The following is a 13,174-nucleotide window of genomic DNA, read 5'->3' on the forward strand; positions in this document are numbered from 1 at the left end:
TTTTACTATCGTATAGTTCATATTATTACACAAATACCCATTATCTCTCAAATATTATATTACATACATTTTTATTGTTGAGATGTTTGCCTGATGAAAATCGGTCCGGGTTAGCCGGACTTCCGGGTTATCGGGGGCCGACCTATCGGGGTTCCACTGTATTAAAATAAATATAATGTATGTGGTATGTAGACGACTATATACCTGGAAATCTCCAGCTGATCAAGAGGGAAAGACAGTCAGAAATCAAATTGACTACATTATCATTAATAGAAGGTTTAGAAACAGTATTACATCTGCAAAAACATACCCAAGTGCAGACGCAGCAACTAACCATAATCTGCTCTTTGCTGGATTCAAACTAAAACTAAAAAGAATAAAAGCCCCCACAACGCAGAAGAAACCTAATACTCGACTCCTAAGAAATGCCGTAATAGCAGATGAGTTCGGAAATAAGATAAATCGTGAGATTAAAAAACAGTTAGAAAGATCTGAACAAGAAAATATCGGTCAAAATCTAGATATCATGAATTCCGCCATGGTCACCATAGCAAACGAAGTTTTGAAACCAGAAAAAGACCCAATAAAGAAAAAGGATTGGATGACCGATAAAATACTAGACCTTATTCAACAAAGAAGAAATTGGAAAAACAAAGACGAGATTCGGTATAGAGAGATATATCGACAAATAAGATACGAGGTTAAGCGAGCAAAAGAGGACTGGATGGAACAAAGATGTCGTGAAATGGAAGAACTACAAAGAAAACATGACGAGTTTAATATACATAAAAAGGTTAACGAAATTACCTACACTCAGAGAAAAAGAACTCCTCACTTTATGAGAAACTCCAAAGGTAACATAATTCTCGACCTGGATGAAAAAAAGGAAGAATGGACTAACTATATAAAAGAGCTATTCCTGGATACGAGGTCACCACTTAACACCACAAAGTATACGAATACTGGTCCTAGTATTTTAAAAGCGGAAGTAGAGAAAGCCATCAAACAGAGCAAAAATGGGAAATCTCCAGGCCCTGACCAAATACCATCAGACTGGCTCAAACTTCTGGATGACGATAATGTCTCACAATTAACAAACATTTATAACCATATATACGAGACTGGAATGATGCCACAGATATGGTTGGAGTCTACATTTATTCCGCTCCCAAAAAAACCTAATACATCATCATGTAAAGATTTTAGACTAATTAGTCTCATGAGCCACTCTCTCAAGCTACTTCTTAAGATAATTCTTAATAGAATCAAGCAGAAATGTGAAGAGACAATGGGAAACAAACAATTCGGTTTCAGAGAAGGATTGGGAACAAGGGAAGCTTTGTTCTCAATGTTAACATTACTTCAACGATCATGGGAAGTACAGAAACCAATTTACGTCTGCTTTATAGATTTTGAGAAGGCGTTTGATAGAGTTCAATATGATAGGTTGTTTGAATATCTAGAAATGATTGGAATAGATGATAAAGATCTGAGACTTTTACAACATCTATATTGGAATCAAGAAGCTTCTATTCTGGTAGACGGAAAAGAAACAGACAAAATTTGCATTCAAAGAGGTGTCAGACAGGGTTGTGTGTTATCCCTAACTTTGTTTAACGTATACTCAGAAATAATTTTTAATGAAGCCTTGGAAGGACAATGTGGAGCTCGAATCGGGGGAGAAATTATTAACAACATTAGATATGCAGACGACACCGCGATCATGGCTGAAAATATCGAAGATCTTCAATTCCTTATTGATCGAGTCACTAGAGAATGCTCCAATAACGGACTTAACATAAATGCAACAACGACAAAGTTACTTGTGGTTAGTAAACAAGACGTCGGCCCTATGCAACTAATTGTCAGTGATGAATCAATAACAAAAGTTAACCATTTTAAATACCTAGGATGTTGGATAAACGAGACACTAAATCCGGATGAAGAAATTAAAACTCGTATAGAAATTGCAAGAGGAGCATTTATGAAACTTAGATCTATTCTGAGCAACTCTCAGCTGAATTTGCAACTAAGAATCAAGTTCCTAAAATGTTATGTGTATCCTGTATTACTATATGGATGTGAAACCTGGATCATGAAGGTTAACATGATGAACAAATTAGAAGCCTTTGAGATGTGGTCGTATTGTAGAATGCTCAGAATATCTTGGGTTCAACGCATTTCAAACAGAGAAGTCTTAAACAGAGTAGGTCAAGGCGAAGGTGACTTAATGAAGATGATAAAAAAGAGAAAACTTGAATATCTGGGGCATATAATGAGAGGTAGCAGATACAGGATGCTGCAGTTAATACTCAATGGAAAGATCGACGGAAAAAGTGGAATTGGTCGAAAGAAATATTCATGGCTCCGAAACCTTCGTCAATGGACTGGCTTATCAGCAGATCAGTTGTTACATGCCGCACAAGATCGAGAACGATATCGGCAAATTGTTATGGAAGCTACCCACGCCTAAAAATTTGGGCACGGTACTTAAAGAAGAAGATGTGGTATGTATATTTAAACAAGAATAAAAACCGCTAAAGGCCGTAAAAATGAGTGGCGCATAACAATATTCCAGCTACAAAAGAGCTGATATGAATATTACGTGGCATGAAAATGTAGTTTTATTTTGATGGAAAATAAAATTCTAGTTTTATTTTAAAAGGTGTTTCCATAATATTTGCTAAATTTTAAGTAAAACGCGCCACAAAAGAGTAACTTTGATCGAGTTTGTATTTTGAAGCTGTTTTGTGACGCGTTTTTCTTCAAATTTAGCAAATATTATGGAAACATCTTTGAAAATAAAACTAGAATTTTATTTTCCATCAAAATGAAAATATATTTTCATGCCACGTAATATTCATATCAGTTCTTTTGTAGCTGGAATATTGTTATGCGCCACTCACTTTTACGGCGTTTAGTGGTTTTTTATTCTTGTATCAGAAGTTTTTCAAAGTTATTTATAAATTAAATGTATGAAGTTGAATGTAATGTTTCTCGATTCCACGTTAAGCGTTATAAATGGTCGCATTTCTAGCATTATCTCTCATATGATCTAGTGTCCATCGAATGTACATTAGTTTTTTTTTTCTATTCAAAATAGATTGAAAAAAAATATTGGAATGGCCGCTAAATGAACTCGGATTTCCGTATCAAATTTAAGGTCGTAACCACTTCAACTACATACACCATTTCGGCGATAATGGTCAAATGGATTATACTTTGGAACTTTGGAACTATAACTTCGAAGCGGCTTAACCGATTTTGATCACTAAACATGAGTTTGCAACGTATTGACAAGTAGTATCTGATTCATTCAAGGTCAAGTATGATAACTGAAGGTATTACAGGAATTATTGAGCTTGAAAAAGCGTTCTTCCCATAGAAAATAGATTTGATCACACTTATGAAGCATATAACTTAAAAATTCGAATTTTCCCAGATATTAGGTATACACCGTTAGACGCGTTTAGAGTTCTCCTACAAACGCTGAGTTATTGACGCAATTCGTAGGTTGAAATTTTGAGTAATTGTCGAAAAACCAAAATTTTCAAAGTTTAGTTTTTCAGTTTTTCAGCTATACTGAGCTGTGTGTATGTCTAATTCTAACCGCTTAGGCACCATTTGAAATCTTAACTCAACGCTATTGATTTGGTGTATTTGCGGATTTCCTGTCTCTCCTTGAACCTTAGATATATACCCCCTAAAAATATGCCGTTTTGTACCTACAAAGTCCTATAGCTGGCTTATGGGTGGTCGAAAGTCACAAACTACACCGGTTCTGAATCGGCCCTGACCCCATTTTGAACACACGGAAAAAATATTTTCCACAAACATACACACATACCCACATATAGTATTTTTACTACAAAAACGTTATTACGTAGGTCAAAATTTTTGACGTAAGAGAACTGTCAAAACATTAGAATGTGACTTTTCATTATTGCCATGTTTATAATAATCATGGCAATAATGAAAAGTCACATTCTAATGTTTTGACAGTTCTCTTACGTCAAAAATTTTGACCTACGTAATAACGTTTTTGTAGTAAAAATACTATACACAAACATTTTCTCCTTTTTAAATAGAAATTGAATAAAAGGTTTTAGCTCGGTAACTTTTGAATGGTATAACCGATTTTCAAAATTAAACATGCGTTGGAAAGGTAATGATCAGTACTATCAGAAGCCGCAAAGGTCGGACTTAAATTTTTGAAATTTTTGTGAGTTTTGGGGACGAGAACGAAAAACAGACCCTAAATGGAAAGGGCCGTAAAATTCACACTCGTGGACCAAAATGGATGGTTGACATATGGATAGCCAAGTATTTTCCTATACTTTAAGATGGGATTTGTACCAATTTTCAATTAAGTCAGATTTAGAAAAGCGAAAATTTTGTGTATACAGGGTGGTTCATCTTATTCGCCTCGGTCTCTGTACGGAAAACCACTTGATATTTTAAAAAAATTTCTTCACAGAAATATACAGGGCCTTTAATACTACAATCTAAAAATAATGTGAATTATACAGGGTGCTCCAAAAAAGAGTGGTATATCAAAGTTATATTTTTTCTTATAGAATGCCCTATATCTGATGACATTACTGAATTGACCTTAACAAATAAGCTATACTTTCATAAGGGTTTCCTATACCTAAATACAGGGTGTTTTGATTTATTTCGATTTTTATGAAAATGTAAGGTTTTAGAAAAAAATAAATACCTACGAATCTAAGAATCAGTAACAAATTCTTTTTTGGATCTTAATAATAGACTATTTAGCATACTTAAATAGATGCTTACTGCAACAAAATTTCTTACAGGGTGGTCAAAATATGAGATTGTTCTATTAACAAATTCAAGCTGTAATAACTTACTTATTTTAAATAGAACACCCTGTATCTTACTAGTCTATCGCGTAGAAAATTTACTTAGCTTTCAATTTATGTTAGGGTTTCTTATACCTACCTTTTACAGGGTGGTCAAAATATTAGATTGTCCTATTAACAAATTCAAGCTGTAATAACTTACTTATTTTAAATGGAACACCCTGTATCTTACTAATCTATCGCGTAGAAAATTTACTTTGTTAAAAATAATTAGAATTAAGTACCTATGTCGTGGTTATGTACAACACATCACCAACACCGGCTATATACTTAAATATCTTAGTCAAGATACTTTCGTTAATAAAATTCATATTTTTATCATTTAATCACACAGAGTGTTCTTATTTTAAATGATATACTCGATATTCTATTCTTTATAATGTAAGATATTTAAAATCTCTTCAATTCCATGTAAACATTCTCAATACACATATTATTCTGTAAATGTAAATTCCCATGTTAATCTGTAAATATCCACTTTTACATATTTTTTACAATAGGCTCGTTTTCGTCATAGTAGCCATTGCATTTAATTGTTTGTAATTGCGATTCAAAGATTCAAACAAAAGGTGGTGTTCTTAAATTTACTTAATAACCGTTGGTTTAAGATATGGAAAATACTTATATGGAATGAAATATAATTTAAATATCTTCCAGAATACGGCATCTAATATAGGGTGTGCACTTTAATATAAACATATTATTCAATGTCACATGTAGGCCAAAATCAACTAAAATAATACAACACTATGTGTGATTACATGATAACAATGAACATTTTATTAATGACAGTATCATGTCTAAGTATATTGCCGGTGTTGGTGATATGTTGTACATAATATGTAACCACGACATATTTACTTAAAAACCCTAATAAGAATTGAAAGCTAAATAAATTTTCTACGCGATAGGCTAGTAAGATACAGGGTGTCTATTTAAAATAAGTAAGTTATTACAGCTTGAATTTGTTAATAGAACAATATAATATTTTGATCACCCTGTAAAAAGATAGGTATAGGAAACCCTACTACAAATTGAAAGCTAAGTATATTTTCTACGCGATAGACTAGTAAGATATAGGGTGTTCTATTTAAATTAAGTAAGTTATTACAGCTTGAATTTGTTAATAAAACAGATCTCATATTTTGACCACCCTGTAATAAATTTTGTTGCAATAAGCATCTGATTAAGTATGGTAAATAGTCAATTATTAAGATCCAAGAAAGAATTTGTTACTGATTCTTAGATTCGTAGATATTTATTTTTTTCTAAAACCTTACATTTTTATAAAAATCGAAATAAATCAAAACACCCTGTATTTAGGTATAGGGAACTCTTATGAAAGTATAGCTTATTTTTTAAGGTCAATTCAATAATTTCATCATATATAGGGCATTCCATAAGAAAAAATATAACTTTGATATACCACTCTTCTTTGGAGCACCCTGTATAATTCACATTAGTTTTAGATTGTAGTATTAATGGCCCTGTATATTACTGTAAAGAAATTTTTTTAAAATATCAAGTGGTTTTCCGTACAGACACCGAGGCGAATAAGATGAACCACCCTGTATACAGTGAGCACGTAAAGGTTGGAATAAATTCATTTTCTCGAGAATGGACAACTTTGGAAAAAAATCCCGAAACAGATCAATTTTTATTTTTAAATTGCGACTTTTTGGCATATATGTTATACTAGTGACATCACCCATCTGGGCGTGATGACGTCATCGATGATTTTTTTAAATGGGAATAGGGGTCATGTGATAGCTCATTTGAAAGGTAATTCAATTCTCTATTCAGTAATATAAACGTTATCATAATTATTTATACAGGGTGTCCAAAACAATTTTTTTTGAATTAAATTTATTGGCATAAAAAGAAGAATGCATGTAATTTATTTAATTCAAAATACATTTTACTGCTCTCAGAAATCAGAAAAAATGTTTATTTGAAAAATAATCATTGCTTTTCGCTTAAATTAAATGTTCAAACTGTCAAGAGGAAGGTGGGTGGCTGCTTTAATATTGAATTTAAGCTAAAAACAATATTTATTTGTCAAATAAACATTAATTCCTGTTTTCTGAAAGTAGTAAAATGTATTTTGAGTTAAATAAATTACACACACTCTTCTTTTTATATCAATAAATTTAATTAAAAAAAATGTTTTTGTACACCCTGTATAAATAATTATGTTAATGTTTATATTGCTGAATATAAAATTGAATTTCCTTTCAAATGAGCTATCACACAACCCCTATTCTCATTTAAAAAAATCATAGATGACGTCATCACGCCTATATAGGTGACGTCACTAGTATCATATATATGCCAAAAAGTGGCAATTTAAAAATAAAAATTGACCTGTTTCGGGATTTTTTTCCAAAATCGTCCATTCTCGAGAAAATTAATTTATTCCAACCTTTACGTGCTCACTGTATAGTGTCGCATGTAATAAGGGAGTTGTGCGCCACTGGCGAGAACTGCCGTTCTCTGGGAGAGTGTAAACGCCCTTTACAATGGGGTATCACTCAACCCCCATTCCCATTAAAGACTTTGGGGGTTGTATCCGCCTCCGCTAGAGTGTTGATTTAGTTTAAATTTGGTATACAAAATGTCCCCCTCACAAATAAATTTCATGTATTTGTGCGTATTTTCAGATTCTCTCTAGGGACCAAATTATAGAGGGTAGTAACATCTATTTTTAGAGTTCTGAGCTCGGTACTTAATATCTTTACGGTTTTACTTGATATTTTCCAAAAATACTCCAAAAACTACTCAAAATATTCCAAAACTCAAAACTCTGCAATACCCCAAAAAAAGTTCAGAACTCGATACTTAATATCTGTACGGTTTCAGTTGATTTTTCCAAAAGTAAAGAAAAGCAATATAATAATGTGATATTTTTGAAAATGTTGTTGAACCACCTTTAAAATGAGGTGTCACTCAACCCCCCTTTCCATTAAAGATTTTGGAGGCTGTTTGATGTAATATGTAGTGAGCACGTAAAGGTTGGAATAAATTAATTTTTTCGTAAATAGGCGATTTTGGAAAGAAATCCAGAAATAGGTCAATTTTTATTTTTTTGCAGATTATGACTTTTTGGCATATATATCACTACTAGTGACGTCATCCATCTGAGCGTGATGACATTTATATGACGCGAGAATAGGGGTCGTATAATAGCGCATTGGAAAGGCTATTCAATTCTCTATTCAGTAATATAGACATTAACATAATTATTTATACAGGGTGTCCAAAAGAAGTTTTTTTAAATTAAATTAATTGAGACAAAAAGAAGAATGTGTGTAATTTATTTAATTCAAAATACATTTTACTGCTGTCCGAAGACAGGACGAAATGCTTATTTGACAATTTTTTTGGAAACCCTGTATAATTAACTATGTTAATTTGTTAATGTTTATATTACTGAATATCGAATTGAATAACCTTTCAAATGAGCTAGCACATGACCCCTATTCTCATTTAAAAAAATCATCGATTGCATCATCACGCCCAGATGGATGATGTCATTAATATAATATATATGTCAAAAAATCGTAATTTAAAAATAAAAATCGACTTGTTTCGGGATTTATTTCTAAAATCGCCTATTCACGAAAAAAATGAATTTATTCCAACCTTTGCGTGCTCACTGTATGTAGCTGAAAATTGGTCTACAACATGTCCCGCTCACAAATAAATTTGACGTGTCGCCTACCTTTGGATCGAAAGGTCCGAATGGTCGTGAGTTCGAATCTCTCCAGGGTCAGAGATTTTTCGTTTATTTTAAATTAATAAATGAAAATAGTTTCTGTCCTTGTGGGATCGGTACTCACCGGAGGGACCGCAGACGTTCGGATATAATTAGCGTCTCTTTGCAAAGACAATGACGTCAACTTTGCAAAGTAACAAGACACTTACTCAGCACACACACTACATGCAACATGACACTAGGTACCGAACTGCAAAAATTTACCGTACCTACCATGCCAATTTTCCATTAGTTGTCGAGGCATTAGCTAAATAAAAAAAAATTGACATGTTTTTGCATATTTTTAGAGTTTTTTCAGGGAGAAAATTATAGAATATAGTAAGATAGTACCTTTTCAAATTGACACACTGTATATTATTTAGTAAGAGGTTTAAGTTGTTATAAATATTACTTGAATGAAGGTTTGATATCTTTAAATATACAATGTAATTATGCAAAAGTAACCATATTTTTTCTGACATTTGTAGGATGCAATGCCAATCAGATTAAAACATATACATTTCATCTACCCAGCATTTTTCCTAGATAAAATTTTTAGTTTAATAAAGCCCATGATGAAGAAAGAACTGTTTGAATTGGTAAGTTATTTATCAAATCACAATTAATTTACAACATTTATTTACTTAATCGTACAAATCGTACTAGAGCAAAACCGTTGAATAGTTTTGGTGGACGAGGTAAAGATATATAATAAATAATACATTTAAGTATACCTTTATTTATAAATTTACGAATAAGTAATCTAATTTTTATTGTTGTAGTTTATAGTTCATTCTGATTTAAAAAGTCTTTTTGAATATGTTCCTCAAGATATTCTACCAGAAGACTATGGTGGTAACTGCAAATCTTTACTACAGTTGCAAGGTAAATTTTAATACGTGCACACTTATTTACTAAGCTCAACAGGCCTTGTAGGCCTAGGGCTAAAACGTTTATATTTCTTATTACATTTTATTTTAGCCTTATAAATTTTATTTAGGAAATTATTTTATTCAGTCTATTTATACACTCCTTCACCCCTCCATCTTCTCCTGTCCAATGCTAGTTCTTTCCATATTTCCACTTTTCTTCAGGACTTAGAGCACACTGTCCTTCCATATTTTTCTTGACCTGCCTTTCTTTCTCTTTTGTATTGGTCTTTGTGAGAGTACTATTTTTGACATTCTTTTACTTCCCATACTTACCCGTTATCGTTGTTTCTTTATACAGTTCTTAAATTCTCCCATCATTCTAAAAGGTCTGTTTCTTAGTTACTCAGCACCCATGTTTCACATGAGTATATTACTGTAGGTCTGCTAACAGTCTTATAAATTCTGATTTTTGTTTTTCTAGATACGTATATTTGGATTTCATTAATGTTCTTAATGCTGCATACTTTTTATTTCCTTTAGTTATTCTTGCCTTTATCGCCCTTACTCATGACTATTTTCATCTATTTTGACTCCCAGGTAATTAATTTCTCTGACTCTTTTGAACGAGTAGGTACCTATGTTTTTTCTCCATCTATTTGTATAAACTATACAAATATCTATACATATATTTCTCCATCTATGTAGAATTGTAAATATTATATCTTAATTTTTAAATATCCTGTATATAATATTTCTTTAATTATTAGTACAAACACGAAACGAGCGGCCTTCCACGACCTCAGGGACAGATGTGTGGGCGTATCTAACCGACGGGTAGTTTAGTGAGAAGATTGTGTTTATTTTCAATCGTTTGGAATCGGACTTTATGATAAACAGTAGCCGTCTTGACTAATTTTATTGGTTTTCGTTTATTGGAAAAAGTCGGTACATACTTTGATTCAATTTTAATAGGTTAGTTCTCACGAAAGCGAATTAAACCATGAGAAGAGGAGATTAGATATAAGAGAATTTCTTTTAGCGTAGGGGTTGTATAGTCTGTCGATTTTAACATCAGAACCACGACAGACGTGTTTTGGGATAATCAAAAAGACGCTTAAAGAGCCGCTTTAAGACGTACTTATATATTGACAAGCCGGTCATATATTAAGTAGATAAACGCGATTATTTCAAAGATATTTTCTTTTGTGGGAACTCGTAAAATTTTAGTCGCAACACTTTTACATTTCGTCAATGTAATAGTATCTATAATTTATTTATCTATTTTATTAATTAAAACTGTTAAACATCACACGGACTTTTATTACGGTTGTCTTTAACGAATCCTACATCTATATGTATTTTAATATGATGTTATTTTCTTTTTCTTTTTGGATCTCTCCCATTATCATATACTTTGTCCTTTCTTCATTTATTTTAAGTCCCAATTTATTGGCTTCTGTTATTAAGTATATTTTTCATTAACTTTTGTAGTTCTTTCTAGCTTGTCGCTAATAGTGTCAGATCATCTGCAAATGCTATGTTTATTCTATTTTTTCTGATTATTCCTTCCAATGTCAGATTGAATGCAGTTGTTGATAGTGGGTTTCGTTGTCGTAATCCTCCCTTGGTTTTAAAGATTTTTGGATGTATGCCCTTTTTATGCCATGTATTTAGTTTGTTGTGTTTTCCATCGTCATCTTTACCATCCTGACAATTTTAATTGATATCCCCAATTCTTTTATCAGTTCGTACATCTGCTGTGTGTTTAATTTGTCGTAGACCTGTTTAACGACGATGAACAAAGCATATTAGTCCTGTCGCCAGGGGGTGTACAACGGCCTCCTTAATTCAGATGGACTTACCCAAGTTTCTTTTATATATTTTGACCCGCAGAATACGAATTTTTTGGGTAACAGTTGATCCGGATGTTGATAACATTGTTATAGACAAAGAACTTGAGGAATTACATAACAGTGATTTCTCGCAAAACAAAACATCTTTTTGTATTTTTTGGGTCATTCTAGGCAAAAAATGTTCTGACAAGTTTTTTCGTAGGATGCATAGTTTTCGAGATAACCGCGGTTGAACTTTCAAACAATCGAAAAATTGCAATTTTTGAACCCGAATAACTTTTGATTAAAAAATAAAGTAGCAATTCTGCTTACCGCATTTGAAAGTTTACGACAAATTATATCGGTTTTGATTATTTGCATTGCTAAAAATTTATTATTTTATTGTTAAACAAAGCTATAAAAACCTAGTGCGCGAGTGATGTTTTCAATGATTTCTCATTTAAAATCGAACGAGTAGGTAGAGTAGCTACAAGTGCAAGCGAGGTAATTTCTACGTAGCATGAGTTAAAACGCATGTATTAGGCACGGGAAACACTATGTGTTTATAGCTTTGTTAACCAATAAAAAAATTAATTTTTAGCAATACAAATAATCAAAACCGATATAATTTGACTTAAACTTTCAAATGCGGTAAGCAGAATTGCTACTTTATTTTTTAATCAAAAGTTATTCGGGTTCAAAAATTCCAATTTTTAGATTTTTTGAAAGTTCAAACGCGGTTATCTCGAAAACTATGCATTCTACGAAAAAACTTGTAGAAATATTTTTTGCTTAAAATGACCCAAAAAATACAAAAAGATGTCCTGTTTTGCGAGAAATCGCTGTTATGTAATTCCTCAAGTTCTTTGTCTATAACAATCTTATCGACATCCGGATCAACTGTTACCCAAAAAATTCGTATTCTACGGGTCAAAATATATAAAAAAAACTTGGGTAAGTCCATCTGAATTAAGGAGGCCGTTGTACCCCCCCTGGCGACAGGACTAATATACCTAGTATGGTTTTATGTTCGTAACAGGTAGTGTGTACCTATTTTCTTAAGGCAAATATTTGGTGCATCATTGATATGTTGTTTCTAAAACCTGCCTGGTTATTGATTTAGCCTTTTTCTTATACTTTGTGCCAATATTTTGAATACGTGTACACATAGACACTTAAAAAAATAATATGTTTTAGCACAAGAGAAACAAAAAATTGAGGATGGTGAAGCTTTTCTAAAATTCCAAGAATCTCAAGTTGTTGACGAATCCAAAAGACAAGGAAAATCTAAGTATAACGAGAGCCTCTTTGGTATCGATGGAAGCTTTAAGACACTGGAATTTGATTGATGTTTATAGTTTAGCATTAAAAACTGTTTTGAACAAATATTTTTACTTTTTGCCTTTATATGATTTAGATTTATATACCTTATGTTCAACCTTATTATGTTGTGGAAATTTTGTTTATTGTTAGTTTATCATAAGTGCAAACTTGTGCTAATTAGAGACTAATGATTATAAAAATAGTAAAAAATTCCATCACGTATATGTACATTATTTGTAAAACATATACAAACATACCTATTTAGTAACAACAGCCGATTGATATGGAAAATTTGTAGCAAAATGAATCTACTAATAGACGGAGAGCTAGAGCCGAAAAATCATCGTCATAAGTAATATGGAGTTTTTCCTGTGAAATGTGTCCATTGTATATTGACAATTATGACCCCTTTCAGGCTGACACCTCAGTGGATACAGGAAGTAGCAATAAGGGATGAAAGGAGAAAGTTAGTGCAGTCATAAAAAGTTTTCACCTCCTATTTTGATA

General features: G+C 32.2%; 1 protein-coding gene across 1 annotated transcript in view; it reads left to right on the plus strand.

Moving 5' to 3' along the window:
• LOC126881963 (alpha-tocopherol transfer protein-like) overlaps nucleotides 1–12,730 on the plus strand; it is a 38,229-nt gene extending 25,499 nt beyond the window's left edge. The window contains exons 4-6 of the mRNA XM_050646710.1: nucleotides 9,129–9,239; nucleotides 9,423–9,525; nucleotides 12,542–12,730. Coding sequence (XP_050502667.1) covers nucleotides 9,129–9,239; nucleotides 9,423–9,525; nucleotides 12,542–12,693 — 366 coding nt within the window. The 3' untranslated portion in view covers nucleotides 12,694–12,730. The remainder of the gene's footprint in view (nucleotides 1–9,128; nucleotides 9,240–9,422; nucleotides 9,526–12,541) is intronic.
• Nucleotides 12,731–13,174: the final 444 nt, after the last annotated feature.

The sequence above is a fragment of the Diabrotica virgifera genome, chromosome 3, assembly GCF_917563875.1.
Source record: "Diabrotica virgifera virgifera chromosome 3, PGI_DIABVI_V3a".
NCBI lineage: Eukaryota > Metazoa > Arthropoda > Insecta > Coleoptera > Chrysomelidae > Diabrotica > Diabrotica virgifera.